The sequence below is a fragment of the Dromiciops gliroides genome, chromosome 2 (assembly GCF_019393635.1).
Source record: "Dromiciops gliroides isolate mDroGli1 chromosome 2, mDroGli1.pri, whole genome shotgun sequence".
Taxonomy (NCBI): domain Eukaryota; kingdom Metazoa; phylum Chordata; class Mammalia; order Microbiotheria; family Microbiotheriidae; genus Dromiciops; species Dromiciops gliroides.
In genome coordinates this window covers 330,857,785-330,885,034 of record NC_057862.1, presented here as the reverse complement: position 1 = coordinate 330,885,034, position 27,250 = coordinate 330,857,785, and the positions used below count along the sequence as shown (strand labels likewise).

The window sequence follows — 27,250 nt, the reverse complement described above, 5'->3', positions numbered from 1 at the left end:
CACCTGCTTCTAAATGGCTCATTAGTTTGTCCTTTTTCATTAGAATGTTCATTTCTCCCTGCCCCCCCATCAGAATCCTCTTCCCACCCCCCAAAAACCTGACATATACTGCATTTTAAAAATAGACGTAAATTCTTTTCTTGAAAATAGCGTGAAAAAAAACCCCACACTATTAGATTCAAGGAAAAGGCCAAGAGGTTTTGCAGTTAATTGTTTACTGTTTTCTAGTAATTTTAGAACTTTCAAAATGTGACTTTTTACTAGGCTTTTCAATAGAAATCATTCAGCAGTGTGTATGCTATTGAACCAAACAGAACAGAGGACCAATGATTGTGAGACTCTGGACTTAATATCTGCAAAAGGAAGGTACAAAAAGGTAAGTTGCTCCCGTAAATAGGATCCATGTGTTTTCAAGCCTGAGGTGGCAGTGATTATTTTGGTTTAGTCTTTTTAATTATTAAGGTAATATATATTTTTAGTTTAAAAAAATTACTTTAAGTGTGTGCTTCGGAGAATCACTTTTCACTTCCAGCATTTGTAGTTGACTATTCTTTATAGAAAGGTGAAGAAATCTTACCAGGAAATTTGATTTAAAAAAAAGTTCTCTAGCGAAAAAACCTGGGGGATTGAACCAACTACGTCTTCAGATTTGTTCGTTTCAGTAATATTTGGAATAGCTACTTAGGGCCAGGTTTATAGGATTCAGTTAACTGCCTTCAAGAAGCTTAGTTTGGGGATGGAGGTCAGTGGTAGGGAGATGGCATAGTTTACTTAGTTTCTAACTAAGACTTTTTCTGTACAATCAGCACTTTGGACAAAGTAGATAATCTGATAAATGAAAATTGAATGGGTCTTGATGGGAACCCTAAGAAAGCAGATCCAAGACAACAGGCAGTTAGCCTGTTTACCAAGGCTTGGTGTTAGATCCTGGAGGGGATGTAAAGACTAGCAAAACAGTCCTTATCCTCAGGAGCTTATTTTCTACTGGAGGGAAGCCTATGGATGAGTCAATATAAAATATTTACTAAATAAATGAAGCGGATAACACTTATTTAGGTAATTTGATAGCAAGGACCTATAGGATGTGGTGTTTGAGCTGAGTGTAGGTGTGCAAAATAATCTCAGCTTAAATTTTATCAGGGGAGAGGTCATCAAGCATATAGATATAGGATACAGGAAAACTTAAAGATATGGGAGATAACACTGACTAGGGAATCTAGAACTTTAAGAAGGCACTTGAGCTGAGCCTTGAAAGAAGCTAAGGGGTCAAAGTGAGGAGTGCAGCCCTTTATTTTTGGGGGGGGTGAGTTGCCCTATTTCAAAATCATTTTGGAAAAAGATGGGGGTTTCTTGGTTTAATTGATTTTTAAATTTCTTAAATCCTTCTATACATAACCATCTGTGGCTACAAATACTGTATATTAGCGAGTTATTTTTCTTTAGTTCTCATCAAGACTACAAACTTCTAGTCAAATTTAAAAACACTCATTGGGCTTCTAATAGAAATAACCATGAAGTAACAGGTATAAGGATATCTTTTTCTAACTTTAATTTATGGTTTCTTCTTCAAAATAACAAAGCAAAGGGATATTTATTGGGGACTGAAATGGTGAAATGGTCTGTTACTTTTTTGTGGGTGGGATGGAGACTAGATCTTCCAGTCTCATCTAGGGTTAAAGGCTAGCTTCTTTCCCTACCTCCTTAGGCAGCCACTAGTTGCTCCTTGGGGAGGGGGCAGGGAAAGGATTACCATTTTAGCATTCCTTTTTAGCCATACTGCAGCTCAGAACTTTAGAAGGCAAGTGATCCATTGGTCCCTTCCTCCTTGTAGAGTGTAGATTACACATAGGCATGGGCCATAGAGCCAGGCCTTTCTGTTCCATTTTGCCATGGCACTAAGTGCCAAATATTAGGGAACAGATTTCATTTCTAATTAGAAGGCAAAATGAATGAAGTTGAATTAGGCAGTAAAAGAAATTTCTTGAGTTCATCCAGTGAATAAAAGCATCAAATTTTATTGAAGTGTGAATATTTCCGTTTTTCTCTTTAATCTTCCAAAAACAATGGCTGCCTCATTTTTGGTGAGTTCTTCTCTCTGAGTAAATCTGAACAAAGAGGTGTACCAAAACGATCAATATCTTGTAAGCTATTTTTTGTCTTTCCTTTTTTTAGGAGGGGTTAGAAGAGAGAAAGCATTTGTTGTAATATTGTTTCATTTCTCATGGACACCTGTCTTTGCCTTTTCCCTACCTCTCCCTATCAGAGTACTCTTTTCTCCTCCCCAATCTTAATGGTATTTTGGTTTTTTTCCAGTTACATGTAATGACAGTTTTCAACATTCATTTTTATAAGATTTTGAGTTCCAAATTTTTCTTCCTACCTTGCCCTTCCACAACATATTGGAGTGCTCTTATAATCAGCCATCAAAAAGCAGAAAATGAAATGTATAAATACGAGTTAATATCTTAATATTATCATCCCTAACACAGATGTTGAATTACCTTGAAGGCAGAATGGGCTGTTCATTGTGTGAAAGAATGATGCTCCTGTGTATCCTTTAGAATTTAAAAACTCAGGGGCAGCTAGGTGGCGCAGTGGATAGAGCACTGGCCCTGGACTCAGGAGGACCTGAGTTCAAATCCAGCCTCAGACACTTAACACTTACTAGCTGTGTAACCCTGGGCAAGTCACTTAACCCCAATTGCCTCACCAAGTCACTTAACCCCAACTGCCTCACAAAAAAAAAAAAAAAAGAATTTAAAAATTCAGTCTACCTGTGATCCTAGGTTACTTTTATAGTAATAAGTTTCTAAATTTATTTATATGAGGAAACAGCTTTCATAGTAATGAGCTCTTTGGGCTTAGCCTTGTGAAAGTAAGAGCAAGTAACTTAACAATTTCTTTTTTAAAAAACCAACCCAGTACGTATATTTGACAGTAACACAGGTAGGTGATAGAGCACTGGCCTGGTATCCAGGAGTTTTGAGTTACAGTTTTGGTTATGGACCTAATTTAGCTGTTTGATTTTTGGGTCAGTCATTACATATGGGCCTCAGTTTCCTCCTGTATGATAAATGGCTTTACCTGAATAATCAGCACAAGTCTTCTTTTGACTTTTTAAATTAAAACAATTTTTTTCCAACCTGGCCCAAACCAAGGGTTTACAAAGCAGTTCCTGTCTAAAGAATCTTAATTCCATACACCTTAAATGAGACCAGAATTTCTACCTTTTGGGAAGATTCAAATTTTCAATTTAAAGTTTTTTTTAAAAGGATTATTGATGTTGCAGATATTGTTAGTTATCATTTGTAGCAAACTCAATTTGAACATGTTTGTTAGATTATATTTCAAAATAATAAATCAAGAAATGATTTTTTTTTTCAGAGACCATGGTGCACTAACCTTACTTTTGGTGGGAATTATATGCAGCCAGTCTGGTGAAGCAGTGAGTAGTAGTGTCCGTAGTGTCAACTAAGGCAACACCAAGATTGAGAACATGGACCTTAGTTTGCTTGAATTTTATTGTGGGGTTTTATTTTCAACCCTTTTAAAAATTACTGTTATTTTGTATCCATATCTGAAACTCATATGCTGTGTTCTGGAGTAAAATATAATGGGCACATACAGAACATTTTCTTGTTCAAAAAATAGTTTTAGGATCCACTGCTAACATATGCTTAAGATCAATGCTCCTTCCCTATTGAGCATATGGTAATTTTGTACTATGGATGTTACTATTTTATTATAGGCATTTATTGGAGGCAAAATACTCAGAAGTTGGAAGGTCTTTCATATAGATGAATTCTTGAAATTTTGACAGTATTTTTTAAAAATCTAAAACAATTTATAAAAATAAGACAATGCTATTTTATTGTACATAATACATTGAGATGTGTGCTGGCTTTAGAATCAAAACATGTATTCACATCCTGGTTTTGCCCCTTAATGCTTGTGTGACTTTTTAGAAGTCATTTAATTTCTGTGGGCCTCAAGTTCTTTATAACATGAGGGTATCTGGATTAGATAGTCTCTTAAGGTCCCTTCTAGCTCTTAAATCTAAAACTGTGTATGTGCGCGCATGCGCATGCACGCCCATGCACTTGAGTGAACACGTAGACATGAGAAAAATGGAAACAAAAGCTTTTTGGGAGTGGTGTCTAAACCTGTGATTTCATTGGTATATCTAGCTCCCTTTCTACCAATGCAGATCACCCAACACCTTCCCTGCAACTTTTAGTCATAAAAAACTGCCTTGGTGCACAGTGAACATTCTATATTGTCTAGAATTATATAGATTGCCACTCCCCTACTTCTAAAATGAGATCTACCATCCCAGATTTCTGTACTTTTTTTGGTACTATTTTCAAACATACCCAAGAACATTCAAAGGAGTAGGATTTAAAACATTTAGGTTGTTCAATTATTTGAAAAATGATAACCTAAAATATGGAAGGGACTTTTGGACCTAGTTCTTCCTGAGTCAGAGACCTATGTCCCCTGCCTCTACTTCATTCCATGGTGTGCCGTAATAGAAAACTGTTAGGATAATTTCTTATTACACTGAACATTTTATAAAAGTAAAATAATTAGCTTAATCTTATTACAAAACTAAAAACACCAATCCTTTTTGGAATTTATATTTATCATTCAGTCTGTAGAAGACTTTGAAGTGAGGATTATTTCAGAATTTAACTTTAATACTACTTTTATCAAAGTAAATTGAAATTTCTTATCCTGTTTTGATTTTTGTCAATTTTCTGATACATCCTCCATAAAGTATCAATCAACTCTTAATATATTTTTAAGACCCCTTTTAGTATCTCAGAAGTACCAATACATTCTACTTATTTATCTGTTGTTATCAGTGGTTGGCCTTGCCCATCTCCTTTTCCATTAATACATATCTCGGGTAATGTCTTACAAAATGTTTATTGCATGCAAATTTGTCATAGTGAATTAACAAGCTCTTGTATGTGTCTACAGTGGATTTTCCGTTGCTTTTTGAGTTGTTTATATTAATCTGATGTATTCCCCAATTGAGTCACCACAGGAACAATATTTATGTTAAAAGAGATGGATTTTTGCACTGGCAAGTAGTTTTGGATCAGTAGAAAACAACGTTCAGCTTTCCAGATTGAATCTAGCCAGATTTCCTATTCACTTCACAGATCATTTGTATTGTAATGTTACTCATTCCAACAGGCAGTAAAGACTAGTGATATAAACAGGACCTGTGATCATGAATATAATTCGAGAATTCTGGGATGAGGACTCATTCCAGCTTCTTTAATTTTATAGTCTGAGATAGTTTCCTCAAATTATTTGAGGTTAAGTGATTTATCTAGAGTAGTACAACTAAGTGTCTGAGGCTGTACAGTGATACAGGTTTTACTAGCTCCGTGGCCAGTTCTCCATCCTCTACACAGTGCTGTTTCTTGAGACAATCTACACCAAAAGATTTTTAAAAAATAGTACTTACCCTCATACTGTTAATTTGGTGGGCTTTTGACTAAATTTATAAAAATGAACAGTGTGAGTTTTTGGAAATCCACTATATTTATGAAGTGCATCACTTTATTTAAAACATTTAAAAGTAAATATTCTCTGAAGTTTCTCATTTTCCACTGACCTGTACGTTGCAAGTCTTATAAGAAAGTTTTGTTCCAGTAGCATGTATGTAAAACAATGAGTAAATTCATAATCTTTAGTGGAACTTCAAGTAGGATTGATGTTCAGGAGGCATATTTTAGGTTATCATTTTTCAAATAATTGAACAACCTAAATGTTTTAAATCCTACTCCTTTGAATGCTCTTGGGTATGTTTGAAAATAGTACCAAAAAAGTACAGAAATCTGGGATGGTAGATCTCATTTTAGAAGTAGGGGAGTTGCAATCTGCATTGTGGAATGAGTGGGAGTGCTCATATCAATGAGATGAGCATTCAGAATAGGTCTTTAATTTGTCTGGTGAATGGTTTTCTCAAATATAGTTTATCTTAGTCTATAGTTTTCAGTTTACCATCTGTCTTCTTTTAATACACTTGCATGTACCCTGGCTTAGACTGCTTCATTAAGTTATAGATTTTTTTCGTTGTGAGAGCATTTGGTACTTTCTAGAAATAGCAATTACATCTACCTAAAGGTAATTTCTTTTTTTAAAGTCTCATAATCTAGAGTTATTAGGACATTTCTAGGAATTCTCATCCTTCCTTGCCCCTCTTATGGTCCTGCATCTCAAAATCTTGACCATTGAAATCAGTTGTGGTCACCCAGTAGCCAAGTTTGAGGCTATGTGTGGCTATCATTTTTCAAATATAGGGGAAAGAGATTTGAATGCCTCAATATTTGGTGAACTCTAATCCCCATTTTGTCCTTAGTTCTTCAGAGAACCCGTAATTTTCATTGCTGATTAGAAACTAAGGAGTGGATAATTTTAAAGTAAAGCAAATAATATAAAATAGTTTGAAAAAATGATGATGGTTTATTTTATGACCACTTGCTGAGAAATAGTTGATCCTTTTAATTGTTGGTATACTCATCCAAGCATATCTTAAGTTTTAACTGAACCCACCAACATTATTTTAGTAGATTAAAACTAAAATGAAAGGCCAGATTAGTCATTGGGAACCAAAAGTCCAGAGCTAGAACTTAATGGTATTCTGTCCAGATATTTGAAAACTCTTGTGAATGTTTACAGTATTTAATGAGAAGGTCCTTTGATGGAAGTGTTCGTTTTCTGAAAGAAATATCAGGTAACCTAGTTAATAATCAGTGATGTTCTCTTCTGAATTGGTGTTTTACTTGATAGAAAAGTGTAATCAGGTTTTACTAACCTCTGAAGCATATTATGAAAGAACTCACATTTTGGAATAACTGAAAATACTGAATGAAACACTCTGGGTGATATGGATCACCAATCTAATTAAAGACTAATAATAAAGTTTGTTTTAAGGAATTCTTTTTGCTTTAGTGTCTCTAGCACAGTCTTGGCACAAAGAAAATTCTTAATAAATGCTAAATGATTTTAAAACACTTTAAATTGTTGCTATTTTTATCTCATTTCCTAGCCTATCCTATTTTCTTTAAAGGCTTGTACTGAAACCACTTTAAACCCAGTCATGCTCTTCTTTCACTATCTTCAAATGAGGTCTGTCCACTATCAACCATTTCCTCATCTGTGATTCCTGTGATAGGGTAATGAGAAGAAAGCTTTCTGCTTTAAAATAACTTGCCATGGTTAAATAGATTTGCCCTGAAAGTAGCAGTCCTTAAATGTTTTGTGTGTGTGTGTGTGTGTGTGTGTGTGTGTCACACACCGCTGTGGAAATGTGGTAAAGCCTATGGACCCCATCTCAGAATTTATTTATTTTTATATATATATATATATATATATATACATATATATATATGTATAATTGAAGGAGATGATAAAAATCAGGTTAATGAAAATAAAGATGTAACTCTCCCCCCCCCCCCAACCAAGTTCATAGACCCCTGGAATTTATCCATGGACATCTCCCTCCACTTGCTGTGCTCCTCCAAGCCCTTGCCTTAAAGGGTGCTTTTTTTACTCTATGTATGCAGTACAACTTCTGTGCTGAGGTTGTAGAAGACAGTGGAAACAGTTCTTTCAAAGAGCTTACATTCTAATGGCAGAGACAATGTGTACACATAAACTATATTTACAGAATGAATACAGGGTAGTTTTGTTAGTGGTCCCTCTCCCTGAATAGATTGGAAAAAGCCTTCTTAGGAAATTATTTATGTTTAACATTAAAAAATTTTTTACTTCCAAATGCTCCCTGCCCCTCTCCCCACCCATTCAGAAGGCAAGCAATATGATATCAATTATACATGTGAAGTCATGCAAAACATTTCTTAGGAAATTAAATAACTGGTTCATTGCATGCACAGCTAGGAGGTTTTAGAGTGAAAATTGGAAGGTTCCCATCTATTCATCCTAACCCCCAATTTCTTAGGCAGGTATATCATCAATGATTAAAAAATTAATATTTTTTATTTGTGTTTTCCTTAGTATTAGGAAGAGGGAAATAATTATTAGGGAAACTTAAGCCTTATTCTTTGTATTTTTTGTATAAAGTTTAAAATGTACCATTCGGAATTATTAAGTTATTTTTACCATTCACTAGCCTCCTAATACATGATTTACATCAGTTGTTGTTAATCTCTTTAAAAGAATATGTCTCCCCTCTACTCCTCTCGGTCCCTTACCACAAGCTCCCTAAGGGCAGCAACCTGTTTTTATGTTTTGTATTCTTCCAAAACCCATGTACAATGTCTGGTTTTATATTAGGCGATCATAGCTTTGTGCTTTGGTTGTAATTAGCACATTCATTGTTTGAATGCAGATCTTTTGTTAGTGGTTCCTTACTAATGATAGCTTGTATGTATTTAAGGTTTACAAAGAACTTTAAATATATTTTCTGATTTTAACAGTCAAGACCAAAATTTATTATTATTTTTTCTTTTTTTCTTTTTTTTTTTTTTGGTGAGGCAACTGGGGTTAAGTGACTTGCCCAGGGTCACACAGCTAGGAAGTGTCAAGCTAGGAAGTGTCTGAGGCCAGATTAGAACTCAGGTCCTCCTGACTCCAGGGCTGGTGCTCTATACACTGTGCCACCTATCTGCCCCCAAAATTTATTATTGATAGAAATTTTTACTAACGCAAATGCCTTTTTCCATAGTGCTAAGGTCATAGTAAAAATAATGATAATCACATTTATATAGTGCCTAATATGTATCAGGCACTGGGTTAAGTGTTAATTACCTCATTTGATCTTCATAACAACCCTAGGAGACAGATGCTTTTATTATCCCATTTTACAGTTGAAACTGAGGCAGTGACTTGCCTTAGGGGTCACAGCAAGTAAAGTGTATTGAGGCCAAATTGGAACTCTGGTCTTTCCCACTCCAAGCACAGTGCTATATGGCTCTACCTCGTTGCCTTGGTAAATAGAATAGGTCTGAATTAATAACATTCTGAGATTTTTTTTCTATATATGGCTGATTTTGAAACTTTGTAAATTCAGTTTGTGAAATTTGGTCATTCCAATTCTAGACATTTTGAGTTTTAAGTAGAAAATAAAAAAGAGGTAAAGTTTTTGGCCCAATGCAGATATACTTGGCTTTAATATGCCTGGCATAAATGCAACCCTCCTTATTCAAGGAAAGGTAAATATTAAAATCAGATTACCTTTTTATACTTCAACTAATTTTATGATTAAGTTGATCATTTTTTAATGCTTCTACATGAGGCAGTTTATAGAAAACTTTTTGAAAGGGAATAAATCTGGGGAGAATTTGTAAACAAGGTTTCAATTTGCAATATTGCCTTCCTATCCAGCTAGCTTTACTGGCTGAACTTTCTTTTAAGAGAAGTGAATTGTGGGAGGAAAACATGTTCCTTTTGTCTTCTGTTGATCTTTCTCTTATTTGCTGAAGGGAGAGGCGTGGTCTACTACCTTTGGGAAGCCTGCAAAGCCAATCTCTTCCAACATTGTTTTTGAGCCTTGAGCTGATTACTAACCTCTGCCCCTTTCTTAATAGTAAGTTTACATTTTAAAAGAAAATTGTGTTAACTAGAAAAAAATGTTTTAATTGGGGTGAAGCCTATAAAGACAAATCAGTTCAGCATGGACAAATTGATCTAAACAGGAACTAGAGGAAACTAGATCCAGGTCTGAGAGTATGATTGGATTGAGGTTACTTTGAGGCTTAATGCTAATGAGCAATTTGAACATACCAGTACCTTACCATGAATACCACTTAAGAATTTAAGTCAGGAGCACACATCTGTGGTTTTTAAAGGCATAGAATAGTCCAATTGGCTGATTGTGTTTCATTTTTTGCTGTTGTGTCAGTAAGTGTATTTCAAGTGTTATAAACGGTTTCCAAAAGTAACATTGTGTTGAGCTTAGTAAGGGGGGGGGGCAGTGTGGAATCAGAGAGAGGGTCAGGTGGCCAGAATTAGAGCCTTTTAGCAGGGCTGCTCTACTTTTAGAAACTCTAGCTTGGGGGGAAATGATAGAAGCTTTTGGAAAACAATGATATGTCCATCTATTGATTATCTCACTCTTCTCTCTTTACCAAGGTAGCACTAAGACTTACCTATTTTCTAATAATTAGATTGGAAAGAAGTTAGCTCCAGAATAAGTACTGAATTTTAAATCAGTTGGGTTAGTTCGAAGGTTATATAGATATGCTACACAGACTTGAAATTTTTTTTTTGACATAGCACATACTGCTTAATCATTTTTAGTTTACTCTTTACCCCCTCTCCCTTTTTTTCATAGGTTCATTATTCCTTGTCTTTGGCTTGCCTATCAACTCTAGACCTTTACCTCTAGCTTTGCTACAAAATGTCTCAGCCACATAAGCTTTCCCTCTCCTGTATGTGGGCTCTCCTAGAAGACAAATACTGCTTAAAGTACAAGATAGCTTAGGAACAACAGAAACCCCAAGGGTATGTTTCATCTTATGTTACAAGTAGAGCTGAAAGAAATTTGACCTATATTAAGCACTTAACCATGTGTGCCTTTCCATTATTTTACTGTTTGTCCTAAAATGGAACACTATAGAAAAAAAGAGACTTGCAGTTTTTAGGAGGTTGTAAAATGTTTTTTAAAAACTACTATTTATAGTTATAAATACTCTGTTGAGTACCTTTAATATAAAGATCTCTGGAATGATCTAATCCACAGTATTTAGACCACCTGGCAATGTTTTGTCTCTTGAGTTATATTTTATATGATGGTTAAGGGTCTTAATTGGATTTAGAAGTCATTCCTTCTAGAGTTTTCCATACAACTTAAGTAATTAAGTGATGTTCATATTATATAACACACTTAATTTCAACCTTATAAAGATGAAGGAAAACTTAGCTTTTGGCAAAATAGGTCAGTCTTTTCCAGCCCCATGTAATTTGGGAAAATTACCATTGAACCTCTTCCTTATGTTTGGTTAGTGGATTTGTAAATGCTGTTGGGGAGGGGAGGGGAGGGAAGGGGAGGGAACTAGGTGAGTTCTCTATAAATTTTTTTAAAAATGAAAGTTAATTTTTGATACTTTTGAGTAATTTCAGCATTTACTAAAACTTACATTTTTAAGTAATTTCTTCAAAGTCCATATATACAGTCAGTTGCTAAAGCTTATATGTTCTTCCTCCATATATTCCTTTTTGTATCTATTTACACAGCCACTAACCTAGAATCAATTTTCTTTTTACTTCTTACCTGAACTAGTGCTGTAACCTTTTAATAGGATTCCTCGTTTCAAAGTCTAGCAATACTATGCATTACTGAAAAATGAATATTACTAAGAAGCAGGTTACTCCATAAAAAAAAAAATCTTAAGTGTTTCCCTTTCCTCTAGGATAAAATACAAACTGCTCAGTCTGGCATTTAAATCCTTCCACAGCTTGGCTTTTGAGACTTAATTCGTGTTATTCCTCTCTACTCTGGTTAAAATGGCCTACATGTGTTGTGTATTTCCCTGGACATTCTTCTTTTTTTCTTTGCAGGGCAATGAGGGTTAAGTGACTTGCTCAGGGTCACATAGCTAGTGTGTAATTTAAGATTCTAAATGTGGATTCTAATCTGTTCCCCCAGTTTTGGGGGAAACTGACTAAAATCACTGATAAAATGAGTTTAGGTTTTTAAGGGTTTATTGAAAAATAGAAGGAAAAAGATTGAGAACAGAATTCCAACAGCCTGGCATTTCTATCTTTCCTCAAATTTCCTGTGAAGTCCTCTGCCGCTGCCGCCACCTCCACCATCAAGTCAGGAACCCAAAAAGGGCGCAGGCTCTCTTTCCTCCTTCCTGTCTCCTCCCAGAAAATAGGAGGCTCCTCAGGTTGATTGGCTGGTAGCCTTGATAGGCAGCACCCATGAGCAAACGTCATTTCCTGACGCCAAGGAAAAGCCACATGGCCTTGCCCTCTGAGGCATTTTCCTCGTGGTGGAGCTTTCCCACAGCAAGTCTCCAGTAGGTGGCATCATTCCAATCATTACACTAGTAAGTGTCAAGTGTCTGAGACTGGATTTGAACTCAGGTCCTCCTGAATCCAGGGCCAGTGCTCACCACCTAGTTGACCCTGCCTGGGCACTTTTTTTTTTTCCCGGGCATTCTTTATGTAGACTCTGGGCTTGGTACTGGCTTAGCACCTGGAATGTTCTCTCTTTCTTTTAGAATATTTGGGGGGGCAGCTAGATGGCGCAGTGGATAGAGCACTGACCCTGGAGTCAGGAGGACCTGAGTTCAAATCCAGCCTCAGACACTTTACAGGCTGTGTGACCCTGGGCAAGTCACTTAACCCCAATTGCCTCACCAAAAAAAAAAAAAAAAAAAGAATATTTGGCTACCTCCAGGGCTCACCTTAAGTACCACCTCCTACAGGAAGCTCTTTTCTGAGTTCTCCAGATCCATGTTACTTTCTTCTCCTTCCAGAAATTGCTTTGTCCTTATTTACTTGTATCAAACAAAATTGTACCTCAGTAGAAAGCTAGCTTCTTGACCTTGTAATAGTGCCTTGAACATAGTTGGCACTTATGATAATTACATTGAGTTGAATTAATGCCTTTTTTGTCTTATGAGGCTTTTAATTTTTAATATGCTTTTCAAGGATATAAGCAGCATGACATTGGAGAAGCTGAAAATTGCTGGTCTTGGAGTCCTAAGACTGAAGTTCAAGTCCAGACTTTGACATTGGCTGTAAGACCCAGGGCAAGCCACTTCTCTGCGTCTGTTCCTTTGTCTGTAAAATGAGGATGATGATATCTGGATTACTTCTATTTCAAGAATGGTTGAGAATGCAGGGCTTTGTAAATCTGAAGCTTCTGTTCAATGAGGTGTTTTCCACTTTCATATTTCGAAAGATAGAGCAATTTTATTGTGAACTCCTTCCATTGACACAGATCAAAACTTTTTTACATGTCTTCATTTACCATAGATGAAAAATGTTTTTTTATGTGGGAGCCCAATTTTCTGTGTGTGATGAGCACCTCTCCATTTACTCAGATCTCATTTCAGTAGGCAGGCTGATACTTGAACCATTTTATGTGTTGAAATAATTTGGAAAATCTAGTCATACTCTGATCCTATGGCATTAATGACCACGTGGGAAAAGGTTTAAAAATTGAAGGAAAATGACCATTACTTGGATGTTTGCATTCTTAGAATTATGGATAGTCTTGTGTTTTTATTGTAAATGAAAAGGATTAGAATATTGAGATAATTTCAGGATTGTATTATTTCAGAGAAATTAGGAGGCCCTCTCTCCCCCTTTTATGTGATTCAAGAAATCTTGAAAGTTGAGTTAATGATTCCATAGAATGATTTACCTATAATGAGCGCATGATATAGTGGTTAATTACCCTGAGAATAGGTAGCATATATAGTTTTTGTACTACAAAATGAGCAACATTTTTGTATTCTAAAATACCTAAGGAATGAGAAGGGAGCATGATATACTGAAAGAAGGACCTTATTTACTTCTGAACCTTAATTTATCTGAAAATGAGAGCAATAATGATTGAACTGCTGCTACTTAGTCGTCGTCTTCTTTTTTTTTTTTGGTGGGGCAATGAGGGTTGACTTGCCCAGGGTCACATAGCTAGTGTCAAGTATCTGAGGTCATATTTGAACTCGGGTCCTCCTGAATCCAGGGTTGGTGCTTTATCCACTGTACCACCTAGCTGCCCCCCTGCCCCATAATTTGAATATCATCTTGAGATGATTTGTACAGTGTTTTATAACAAATAAGTGTTAGGTTATCATTTTCACATATTAGTAATACAAATGATATATTTAGCTATATAGCACCTATTTATTTCTTTAGTGGAACACTAAAAATTTAATAACTTTTCACATAATTCAGTGGAAAAGCTGGGGCTTAGGGAAAGTTGTTTTGGAATCATTCTGGTGTTATTGCAGAAAGTCATGATGGAATAGATTGTTTCATGGATTCCATGGTTAAAAATCATTGGCTGGGTTAAAAGAGTAAGTCCACAATATAGGAAAGATCTTAATATCAAAATATACAGTGCAAGAAAGCTCAAAAGTTCTTAGGGAGGATAACTTTAGCATTTTAGGAAAAAAAACTCCCATAAGTTCTGCCCATACTATTTCTTTGTTTTATGAATGTGGAGAAAAAATATTAATCAAAAGTTTTATTAGTTCATTTCTATCCTTAGTCACATGAGTAAATGACCAACTTAATGTGAAAGTTTATTGAGTTGCATTCCAAGGTTATACTAAGACCAAAATTTAAACTTAAGGCATAAACATGTCTTAGAAACTTAAATATTAAGATTTTATATTTTATAGTCCATTTTCTCATGAGTGAATCTTATTGTTTAACTCTAAGTAACTTGCCCAGGATCACACAACAATTAAGTGTCAAGTGTCTGTGACCGAATTTGAACTAAGGTCTTCTTGAATCCAGGGCTGGTATTCTATCCACTGCACCACCTAGCTGCGTGCCATATATATATATATATATATATATTTTTTTTTTTTTTGGTGGGGTGGGGGTGGGGCTTAAGTGACTTGCCCAGGGTCACACGGCTAGTAAGTGTCAAGTGTCTGAGGCCTGCTTTGAACTCAGGTACTCCTGAATCCAGGGCTGGTGCTTTATCCACTGTGCCACCTAGCTGCCCCTCATGACTTCTATATTTTTAAATACCTACTCTGAGCAATGTACTGTAGCAGTTTGCTTATTCTTTATAAAAAATGGTTGAAGAGAGGAAATAACAATTGTTAAGATTACAATAGACTGACCAACTATCCCAGAAATGACTTGTATATAGTGGCTTGCTATTAGTCCTTTCATTTAAAGACCTGAAGACCTGAAGACCAGAACCAGGTAGTTTGGTGGGCCAGGCTTAACCAAGGCCTCATAAACAACCCTTTTCACTTTTTTTTTGGTGTTAGATTTAGTTAGCAGGTTCATTTGGCTATATCTCTACTATTGGCTTTGGACAAGACTACCCTTCCCTCTTCACTTCGACCTCCTTTTTTTGTGTTGTCTCCCTTCATTAGATTGTCAGCAGGGATTGTCTTTGTTTTTATGTATTTGTATTTCTAGTACTTAGCATAGTGCCTGGCATGTAGTAGGCACTTAAAAATGTTTATTGACTGACAAATCAAAAATGTGTAGGTGAGGGCCAAATTTCAAGATTGGAATATTTTATACACATGTGAATTGTATGGATGACAAGTAAGAAAGAGCATATTCTGATATAACAAACTCCGAGGTGTCCGAAATAACTTCTCAGAATTCTTTTATTATGGTGTTTGGTTGAGAGGCACAACAATGTAATAGAGTGTTAGGCTACCTAGCAGTGTAATCATGGGAAATCATTTAATCCCATGGAACCTGGGTTTCTTCCTCATCTTTAAAATGGGGGAATGATAACCTTGAAATACTTACTTATAAGCTCTTAGGGTTTTTGTGAACCTAAAGCACCATAATGTATATAAAGTGCTTTGCAAATCTCTAAGTGCTATATAAAACTAGCTATTATTGTATCAAATATTGCTTTGAATAAGTGCAACATAGACTTTTAGTATTTGTTGTGATTAGACCCTTGCTTTCCAGTTTTTTAAATGGAGATGTAGGAAGTGGGGTACAGAGCATGGAATTATGTGGGACTAGAAGTCATGATATTTGATGTCCAGTGATCTCAGAATCATAACATAGGCTGTATAAAATTCCTTCCATTGGTATCTGAAGTTTTCATAAGAATATTTATAATTTTTCCTCATTTTTGTTTAATGAGCATATTAGCACCTTGGACTTTGAATTCATATTCAGAGGTTTGGGCAGTATATCCCTGCTTTGAGGTAGTTATTTCTGATTTTCTATTATAATCATGTAATCACAGGGTTAAATATTTTATGTAGTATTTTGTGATCTCAAGGCACTTAATTTAGAAAACTTGCAAGATGACATTGAATTCTCTGATTTGTTTTGAGTAGTGAAAGACATAATTATCTTGGAAATATCGTGAAATGATAAAGCTTTTAGATGATATTTCTTAAATTTGTAGGTGGTACTTCTAGAGCCATATTGCCTGCTTATTCAGGCAGTGAGAATGTAAGTCTCCATTATAGCACAAAATTTTAAAGTTAGTCACTATTGTTGTGGAGGGGGAACCATTTATAATATAAAGCCTTTAAAAGTATGATTAAAAGCATTAAATTTTGGAGTAACAGAGTAAGTCAGAATATTTTTTAGCTAACTATGCGTGGGAAAGTGAGGTGACATGTTGAAGGAGGGTGGTGTTAAGAGTGAGCAGGTTTTTTCCCCCTTAATGAATAAGTGAGAAAGGAATTCTTGCTTATAATTGTATTTGTAAAATGTCTTGTTAAAGCTTTCAGGTCTGGCCAGCCTAAGTTAAAATGTAGGTTTGAGAAGTTGGATTCCCCTTGAGTATTAATTTAATTATTTCTTTTTTCCCCTCAAAGGTTTGGGCCCCATGGAATCCCAGTGACAATTTTCCCCAAAAGAGAATACAAAGATAAACCTGAAGCCATGCAGCTCCACAATAGATCATTCCAAGAAGGAACAGAAATCAAATGTGACTTGAATGGTGCTGGTCCTGATGACCATTCTCCCATTCAGCCACCAGAACCTAGCCTTGCTAAAAGCCTGTGGACTTCTAAACCACCTCCTCTCTTTCATGAAGGAGCACCTTATCCTCCCCCTTTGTTTATCAGGGACACATATAACCAATCAATACCTCAGCCTCCTCCTCGGAAAATTAAACGACCCAAAAGGAAAATGTACAGGGAGGAGCCCACTTCTATAATGAATGCTATCAAACTACGACCCAGACAAGTCCTATGCGACAAATGTAAAAACAGTGTTGTTGCAGAAAAAAAGGAAATTAAAAAAGGTGGCAATGCAAGTGACTCATCTAAATGTGACGATAACAAAAAACGGAGAAATGAAAGTGTAACTACTGTGAATAAAAAACTTAAAACTGACCATAAAATGGATGGGAAAAACCAAAATGAAAGCCAGAAAAGAAATGCTGTGGTCAAAGTTTCAAATATTGCTCACAGCAGAGGCAGAGTAGTTAAAGTATCTGCTCAGGCTAATACTTCAAAAGCTCAGTTAAGTACTAAAAAAGTGCTCCAGAGTAAAAACATGGATCATGCAAAAGCTCGGGAAGTGTTGAAAATGGCCAAAGAAAAGGCACAAAAGAAACAGAGTGAAACTTCCACTTCCAAAAATGCACATTCTAAGGTTCACTTCACCCGTCGGTTTCAGAACACCAGCTCAGGTTCCCTTCCACCCCGGTTGCGTTTGAAGCCACAAAGATATAGGAATGAAGAAAACGACTCTTCCCTGAAGGCCGGACTTGAGAAAATGCGGAGTGGCAAGATGGCACCCAAAACCCAGTCTCGCTGCACCTCTACCCGCTCAGCAGGTGAGGCCCCTTCAGAAAATCAGAATCCCTCAAAAGGTCCTGAAGAGGTCAACAGTGAGGTTCAGGACCCAAGTGAAGTACATGTGCCTGATGAGCAGGATGAACAGCAGACATTGGGCAAAAAGGGCAGCAAAAGCAATATCACTGTTTACATGACCCTAAATCAAAAGAAATCTGACTCTTCCAGTGCATCAGTGTGTAGCATTGATAGCACAGATGATTTGAAATCTTCCAATTCAGAGTGTAGTTCTACTGAAAGCTTTGATTTTCCTCCAGGCAGTATGCATGCACCTTCCACCTCTTCCACTTCATCCTCTTCAAAGGAAGAGAAAAAGCTCAGTAATTCCTTGAAAATGAAAGTGTTTTCCAAAAACGTCTCTAAATGCATCACACCAGATGGCAGGACCATATGTGTAGGGGACATTGTTTGGGCCAAGATTTATGGCTTCCCATGGTGGCCAGCCCGTATTCTTACTATAACTGTAAGCCGGAAAGATAACGGCCTCTTAGTCCGACAGGAGGCCCGTATTTCATGGTTTGGGTCTCCAACAACATCTTTCCTTGCACTATCGCAACTGTCCCCCTTTTTAGAAAACTTCCAGTCACGCTTTAATAAGAAGAGAAAGGGCTTGTATCGCAAGGCTATCACAGAGGCAGCTAAGGCTGCAAAGCAGCTGACTCCCGAAGTGCGGGCCCTGTTGACACAATTTGAAACGTGAACATGGACAGTAAGGTAGGCAAGAAAAGTTTGGAGGCTCCACAAAATTTTATTAGGCTAGTTAGAAATAACACAAAGTAGAAATGGCCAAAACCGGGAAGAGAAAAAGAAATTGCACTCAGTTGGCTGCTTTCTTTTAATACTAAAATTGTTCTCTTGATAACTTTCTTGACAGGCAAACTAAACCAATTGAACATGCAGTCAAATTTTTTCTTAACCTGAAAAGTTTAGCAATATTTTCAAATAAAAATCTTGCATTTTTAAATTCCTCAACCTTACCCCAAGGCATAGGAGCCATAGCCTCAATTGAAAGGCATTTTTATGCAGGGAATATACATCAGTTTCTTCCGAATATGTAGCCTATTACTATGTGACACAGGTTACAGACCTGGGGGATGGTAGTAATAGCTGTGAGTGGGGTGGTCCAGTAGGAACGTTTGGGATTTTAGTGACCACTTGTTTTTATTTTTATTTTGTTTGTTTGTTTTATAAAGAACACATAAGCCTTTCTATGCACACAAGGGCAAATTTGACACTTCAGTTTTTGACAAGCTGAAATAGGGATGGATGCTCATTGTTCAGAGGCAGGCTGCAGAATTGCTCAAGAGTTTGGGATCAAGGGCTGTCAATGCTGCATAGTTGAGAATCATAACTTCCTGTTTTTCTTCCATTGAAAAAAAAACCTTCCAAGGTTCTGACTTGGGAGTTTAGATAAAGAGGTTTGTTTTGAAAAATGTAAATAATTGATTGCTAAATTGGTCAGATTTTCTCCTGACTGGCTGTTCCTAAATTTTTAGGATACGTCCTAGTAAATTACACTTTGTGAATTACTTGTCATGTGTAATTGTTGCATTTTGGATGTACCTAATTTCATAATTTTGAAAAAAATATTTCCGTTTAAGGTATCTGTTTGCAGGTCAGAAAGTAAGAAAATGTAATTGTGTAATGCTCTGATATGTACAAAAATGTAAATAAAATTGACTAAATCTGAATTATTTGTGTGTGTTTCTCAAAAAGCTTTGAAAATAAATTTCAGAATATTAGAAAATGAGTATTTTCTATATAGTGCTTAGAGATAGTAACAGATCAAAAATTTAATTGCTCATTTGCCCTGCCACAGAATATTTTTTAATAGGCTCATGATAAGACATTATTCAATACATAGTCCTTAAAATTGGATCTTGTGTAGTACAAAGAAGGGTCCAGTATATTTCTAGGTTTGTCAGCTTATAAGGTATGACTTTTAATTCTCATTGATAAGTCTTAATTTTTCATCACATGCTTATGTTTTCACAAGGAGGTATTTAAACGTAGTCTCCTGTTCTGTTTGGTCCTTTGCCCAATGCTATTGCCCAATTTGGGCTTTTTTTTTTTTAATTTAAATAATGCTGGTGACTGGGCTCCCTCTCTTTTGTTAGTCTCCATTCGTGCCTATTTGACTTTAATTGTTTTCTCCTTTTTCAGGTTTGCCCTGTTAAGAGAAATTTCACTTGCCTACATATCAAAGCAAGTTATGTACTATGTTTTCCCCAAGTTGCTTCATACAAAGGCAATGTTTTTTATGTGAATAGTTTTTTAGCTGTTTTTTAAAAACAGGTACATTATATAATTTTAAATGATAGAGGATTTGACACTTTAAAAGACTTTAGTGCCAATAGGATGACAGAATTAGATATTTTAATTACTTTTGTGGATTTCCAAATAACCCAATTTGAAACCTTTTCTTACTATTATTCCACATTTAATGTGCTGCCTATTGGTAGGTACCCATCTGGATATGATCAGTTATCGATTTCCTTAAATTTACAGTTATTTATGCACTAAACTAGATTTTTCTGCTGGATAATTAAGTAACTTCCAGGAGAACTCAATGCTTTTTGATTGTAGTAAACACACAAGTTGAAAATTTTTGATTGTGAGATGTTGTTTCACTTCTATAATAATGTATTCTTTCCTGCAAACAGAAACAACTACAATATTTCAGGAATTATTTGCGCTGCATTTATAAATCTTTAGTGTTGTGACTGGTGCAGTGGAAAGATTGCTGGACCTCAGGAGTCAGAACCTGGGTTCAGATCTCAGCTCTGCTACTTTACCTTCTGTGTGACCTTGAGAAAGTCACAACCTTTTGGGGCCTCAGTTTCCTTATCTGCAAAATGAGGGGGTTGGATTAGATGGCCTTAGAATCCCATCTAGCTCTAAATCTATGATCCCACAATTATAAAGCAAACTGATAACCTAGAAGCTTAACCCATAGAGTTATATACTGCCCTGTGGTCATTAGAATAATTTGTTAGTGGGGACTATCAGCACAAATTTTGTGAGGAGTTTTGGTTTGAATTTAGTAGACTGTTGTTTGAACCTAAGTACCTTGAGAATTAAGGGCAAAAATAATCACATCTAACTGTCAATTTTATAAACCTTTAGTTTCCCAAATACATTGTATATAGTGATTAGTGTCTGTCACCTCAGAAATGGTGTTCTAACAGGTATTTGTTTAATGTGAAACTTTGGAGGATTAAAATAGAAGTATCAATGACCATTGACCAAACAAATGAGTATTTCATATAGGGTGTGCATTATTGGGAAAGGGAAGAAAAAACAGTCATGTCTGGATTATGTATACTCCAGTTTTTTGTTTTTTTATATATATATATATATTTATCTCTGAGCTTAGTGAAGAACCATAACCACATATTTGCAGTCGTAATTGCCAAGTTCAATGATTGCCTCTGTTATAAAATAAGGCACTAAGACTTATTTCCTTTAGGATGTTATTTTCATCTGAGAAGTTTTTTGTTAAATTGACACTGACATGACTTGTTATAGTAAATATATCAAAGTTGTATTCCTCTGCTGCAGTATATTTTCTCAAAGTATTTTATCTTGGTAGGTCTAGATAGATTGTTGCTCCAACAACCAGAATTTTCTTTGCCACAAAAAGAGACTGAGTTGGATTAGTTAATCCTAATGAATTTCTTTTTAGACCTCATTTTGGAATGTTACAAAAAAGAGACTAATTTTATTTCCTCTCCCTATGTGCATTCATAGTTACATGGGTATATCCCTCCTGCATAGAAGGAAAACTGCTTAACAGCCAAGATGATGATAGTTTGAAAGACATTGATAAGTGAAATATAAAAAGGAATTGCAGAGGGAGCTAAGCCAAAATGAAACAGCTCAAGGCAGGAAAGGGAATTATTGTGTTTTGATTTTGAAAATGTTGCTTTCCTAATTGACTCAGAAGTGAATGATAAACCTCAATGCAATTGGAGGTAAGGAATGAACTGATTTGGATTCAGAGGTTGCTGATAAATATAAAATTATCTATTAGTACCTTCATTTCACAGATTATGAAACTAATAACTCAAAGGTTGACTTGTCCAAAGTGACAGCTAAATATTATAAAAAAAGGTCTGATTCCTGGGTCTGCATTCCTACCAGGCTATTTCCCATTAACCTCAAAATTGCTAATCTTGACCAATTTTGCTCTTGGGGGACAAGTACTGTTTTTTTGTTTGTTTTTGTTTTTTGTTTTTTTTAGTGAGGCAATTGGGGGTTAAGTGACTTGCCAGGGTCACACAGCAGTAAGTGTTAAGTGTCTGAGGCTGGATTTGAACTCAATTACTCCTGACTCCAGGGCTGGTGTTCTATCCACTGTGCCACCTAGCTGCCCTGACAGGTACTGTTTTTGTGGGTTTTTTAATAACCCTCATGCTGAAAACAATGCCTGGTACAGTAAGTGCTTAATAAATACTTGTTGACTGATAGATTAATCGTTATAGCAAACATTAGATAATTGTAGTTGTAGTCAAACATGGTGATGTTGCAGAACTATCTGGTCATAGTGTAGAATAAGGAGAGAATACATTGTACTCTTTAGTGAAAAACACATGCTTTCTGCAATGACTCATGACCTAGTAACAACTTAATAGTGATCCTGTTGAAGTGTGTGGTATATCTTTATTCTCTTGATGGTTATCTACTAGTCCTAATTTTACCTAGTAGTATACCTTAAGTTTGAATTAACTTTATTATATGTGAAGTGTTTTTTTTTCTAGAATGTCCTAAAAGCATAGCATTTTAAAACTTGGGTTCAAGGAATTCTCAGACCAGGTAAACCTAAAAGAGAAAAAATATGGTAGCAGTGTAGGACTTTGGTGTCAGGGTATTTAAAATGTGATATTTTGAATGCTGCTATTTTCTGCTTAATGACCAAAGACTCGTAGGAATGAAATGCCATTCCAGGAGACTAGTATTTTTGAGTCATATTATTAGGCCTGTGTCAGAATTATGATTTCTCAGTGTGTATGCTAATATTGATGTATTTTTAGTTGGCATAAACCTTTGAATAACTAGGGTAATTTAAATTAAGTGAGCTGACCTGGGGAGGACTATTAAATCAATCAACGAGTATTTAATAAGTATTTACTACTATGTTACTAACAATATTAAGCCTAATTATAGTGTGCATCATGAGTTACTGTACTAACATTTAAGTGGGTCTTTAACCTTTACAAAATTGCTGATATGAAAGGAAAGACATGATACTTACATATGTCCCCTTTGCATATTTTCATGTATCTGTGATGTTATCTATTTGGGTACTTCTGCCACTAATGCTGATTTTAACTCTCATCAGATATTCTCATAATTTATCCCAAAAGATATGATTAACAAACATGGGATCACTTTGTAATTGACAATACCTTTTAATAGGACCGATTATAAACAATCCTATTTGAAATATACACTTTGAGAAATGTGAAAAAAAAAGTTAGCATAAGGAAACCCATAAATAATTAAGATCAGTAGAATAGGCACATTTTAATTTCAATTCCAGTTTCTGGATACTTAGGTGTCAGTTTTCTACTTCTTCCCTTTTTTCCATTTTGTGCTCTTTAGTACCTTTACCAATGACTGGGCACTATCATCTTGGTAAAGGAGTTGTAGGACAGTTAAAATCTTGAAAAGTTGAGGTTTTTATATTACAGGGTAGATTTAAAATTTGCTTATATCATTAAAAATTTGGAAAGGGTCAAAAGAATTAGATTTTTCATGTTTTTTATTTTCCTTTTTTAATTTTCCATGTGCAAAGGGGACATGCATAATTTATAAATCAAGATAGTTTCTCTGTCCCTCCTGCCCAAGGTTCCTATACTTATTAGTAAAAACCTACTCAGACCTTTAAAGATCTAGAATTATTTAGCCAGAAATTCATAATTAAATTCATTTTTTACTGGATACTTGACCATGTAAAATATATATACCAGTATCTACACATGTACACACATGCATATGTAAACACCTATGCACTATGTACACACATATACATGCATATATACGTATGTGTAAGTCTAAGGAATTCTTCCTAGTTTTTAAAGGGATAAACTGAGTAGTGGCAAGTCAACTTTTTGATTTTAAGGTGTCTTGGTTGAAAATTTTTTTAGAAAGCCCTGTAGTAACTGAATTTAAAATAATTTACTGAAAAATTGCTTCTCTATTATAATGACAAGAATGGAAGATTCCATCAAGGTTAAAAGCTGTACGCAAAATACTCATGCTGATAAAAATAACAAGCTTCTGTGATATCTAGAGAGAAAAAAAACTTTGTCGGGCAGCACTTTTCTTTGATATTTGTATTTTCCCCTTAAATTTAATGTACATAACTATTTTTTAAAAATGTGCTGCCTAAAATACTGATGGTAATGAGAACAGTTAGGCTCTTTAAAAAATAAGATTTTAAAAGGTGAGAATTAAAGACTTGCCCCAAAGAAAAACTTCCAATCTTTTTTTTAAGCTTCTAAGAAAATGGGTGGAAAGAACATCTAACTCTAGTAATGGAGTTTTCCCATTATTTATTTATTTTTTCCCATTACTTTAGAAGAGTGCATCTATCACAATCTTTTAATTCTTCTGGAATCTGAGCTGCAAATCTAAGCAAAGAATATCCTTTGCTTAGCAGACAACCTTAGTTGTGTTGGTTTTCAAACTTTTGCATAGGAATGAGTAAATCACAGTTCAGGTTTTTCAGGCTGTTGATACACTTCCCTTCCCTTTGGGAATTTGTAATATAGGTCATATGTTTAGCAGCATTTTTGTAGTGTCTTTTAAAGCAGCTTTGTAAAGAGTATCTATATTTACTGACCTTTTGGGCAAAGTAAATTTTAAAGCCTTTTTAAATCTAGAAGAAATTTTGTTTTTCTAGGTGGAATATGTTAGAACTTTTCATTTAGGGTAAATATATGTGTATATATATATATATGTACCTAGACCACATTTATGTATGTGTATTGGAGGGGGCAGAGAAAGTAATCATAAGTGAAGCTCAACTTGTCTAAGTATAGAAGTTTGAGGTGGATTGGCTATTATTACCTGTAGAGCTGTTGCATTATTGATGAGCTGTCCACATATACTCTTTCATTTAAGACAGTAGTACTTATAACCTTCTGCATTGGTCAGTGGTTAATTTCAAACTATTTATAAATTAGGGCAAATGACATTTAAGATTTTAATTTTTTGGTTTGCAGGCTATGAGGAATAAATGAAGGTAGTGTGGAGTAGTATGGGATTTATATTTAGGCAGTCTAGTTGGGAGCATTGATTTTTGTTAATTGCCTATGTGATGTTAGCTGAGTCATTTAAGCTTTTGAGGCCTCAGTTTCCTTATCTTTTGTTTTGGTGGGGCAATGAGGGTTAAGTGACTTGCCCAGGGTCACACAGCTAGTGTCAAGTGTCTGAGGCTGGATTTGAACTCAGGTCCTCCTGAATCCAGGGCTGGTGCTTTATCCACTGCACCACCTAGCTGCCCCCTCTAGATTAGTATTTAAGGATCCTTCTAACAAATAAGGCAAAATTTCTAGTTTACTGATTTTTGTTAGACATGCAATATTTTGTTATAGTAACATAATGATGTAAAACCACTTTCATATTTTCTCCATGACATACTTGGATATTGTATAGTAGTGTTCCCTTTTTTTTTTGTTTTTATTATCATTAGTATAATGGGGAAAATATGTGCCAAAATGGCCACACTCTTTAACTCTAAAATTCAGAGTATTCATGCATTTAAAAAAAAAAAAACTCCAATTATATTTTATTGGAATGTGAGCTATCACAGATATGGAGGAAAGTTTTTGGATAGATAATGGGTGAGAACCTGGAATCTTAGTGATGTGCAACTTGTCTTTAAAAAATTGGGCATTGACCACCTGTCCTAGATTCAGGAGGATCTGAGTTCAAATCCAGCTTCAGATACTTGACACTAGCTGTGTGACCCTGGACAAGCCACTTAACCCCAATTGCTTCCCCACCCCCATCCCCTAAAAATTGGATATTGTAGGTCTTGGCTTCTGCCTCATTTCATTCAAAATATTTTTGTTGAATGTAAACTATATCCAAAGCCTGGTGAATTTGCAAAGATGTATATGACATTTGTCCAAAAGGAGTTTATAGTCTAGTAGCCCACTCAGTAATCTGTTCTCTCCCACACTATAACTACTCATTTATAAATATGAACTTGGGTCAGAGAATGGGTTATCTACAGAGGGAAGACATAGCTGTCTGCTTCAGAGGAGTAGATACAGATTGTATTTGTTTTGGGGCAAGGGAGCTGGTGTGGGGCAAAACCTATTTTGTATTATTTGATTATTGTATAGATTTAGAGCTAGAAATGACCTTAAAGCCTTTTGCAATCCCCCTTAATACTAGTTCATTTTTTCAGTATCTTCCAATTAGACTGAGCTTGAGAGTAGAGATTGGTTTTTGTCCTTTATGTTTCCAGAGATTAGCACAGTGCTTGGCGCATAGTAGGGCGATTAATAAATATTGGCTGACTGTGACAGATAGTAAGTGATAAAAATGGTATTTAAGCCCGGCTTCTCCAACTCCAAATCCATTGTGCTTTCTCTTAATGGCTGCCTCATATTTTCCTTATACTGTTTTTAAAGGGATCGTGTATATATACTTAGGACAGATCCAGAGAAGTTAAATGACCAGTCTGTTTAGTTAAAGAATTGGGATCCCAGCTCCATATCTAGCACTGTGCAATACTTTATTTTTTCTTCTTGTTGAATTGTCTAAAAATAGCTTATTTTAGTATCTGAGGTATTTTATTTTGTCAAGCACCTACTTTCTGGAAACTTGAGAAGAAAAATAGGAGAGTTTGCCAGAGCTGAAGATAAAATCCTACAAGTTGAAGTGGAAGCTAAAGACTAGAATAAAAAAAGATGGTTGTAAGGCCAATTGTAAAGACTACTGAAGAATATGGTGGGTAGGAACAGGGTATTAAATTCCATTGCATAGATTTACACACCACCTATGTCTTCTAGGTCTTTTTTCAGATGTCTTATCTGAGCTCTTTAGTACCACTTTATTTAAAGAGTCCATTGTAAAATTGGAGAGAAATGTGGAATGATGATGGAGCTCCTTTCTGCACAGGGAACTATCAAGTATAGTAAAACTGTTGCTAGATGGATGAACCAATTCATTTCTGTAGAATATGCATTTCAGCAGGAAATCTGGCATTTCATTATTTTAAACTACTTGTTCAAGACTGATTGAAAAACATTGGGTAATTATTCTTAGGAATTCTTTGTAAATCTCTACAAACTCCCCTTCTCCTTTTGGTGGTATATTGGTCAGAATTTGGTGGAAGATTCCTTTTCCCTTTTCTTGAGATGCATCACAAGAATTTTAGCCTCCTGGATTTAGGAATAGGGAAGAGAGGGACATTTTTCTTTTCTTTGTGGGAAGTAAATGTTAGCAAGGGCCTGGTTCAATTCTGAGACAATATTAACGAAAGCACTACTCATTAAACATTTGATTCTCTCTCTCTTTTTTTAAATTGAATTTGATTCTCTTTAAGTGGTTAATTTCAAGTTTGAAACCTGGGGTGGGATGGAACTACATTCAGTGTTAAGCCTTGAGAAAATAACTGATTACTACAGAATAGAAAACTTCTCTGTGCTTCTAAATTAGGTCGTATATTAAAGTGTTCCTTTCTTCAATTATACTCTCATGTACATAGATAACTTATGTCATCTTTGCATTAGTTGTAAAAAAGATAAGTGTATGTATCT

The 27,250-nt window shown here is 35.4% G+C and overlaps 1 protein-coding gene across 9 annotated transcripts in view; it reads left to right on the top strand.

The window, feature by feature from the left end:
- Positions 1-27,250, top strand: part of PWWP2A (PWWP domain containing 2A) — a 38,695-nt gene that overhangs the window by 3,530 nt on the left and 7,915 nt on the right. For 3 of the 9 annotated variants that reach the window (XM_043982977.1, XM_043982976.1, XM_043982975.1), the window contains exon 2: positions 16,485-17,452. In XM_043982977.1, the coding sequence (XP_043838912.1) occupies positions 16,485-17,452 (968 nt within the window). Of the gene's footprint in view, positions 1-159; positions 377-10,377; positions 10,483-16,484; positions 19,150-27,250 lie in introns of those variants that run through there. The other 6 variants (XM_043982980.1, XM_043982982.1, XM_043982978.1 and 3 more) reach the window with 5 other exon arrangements.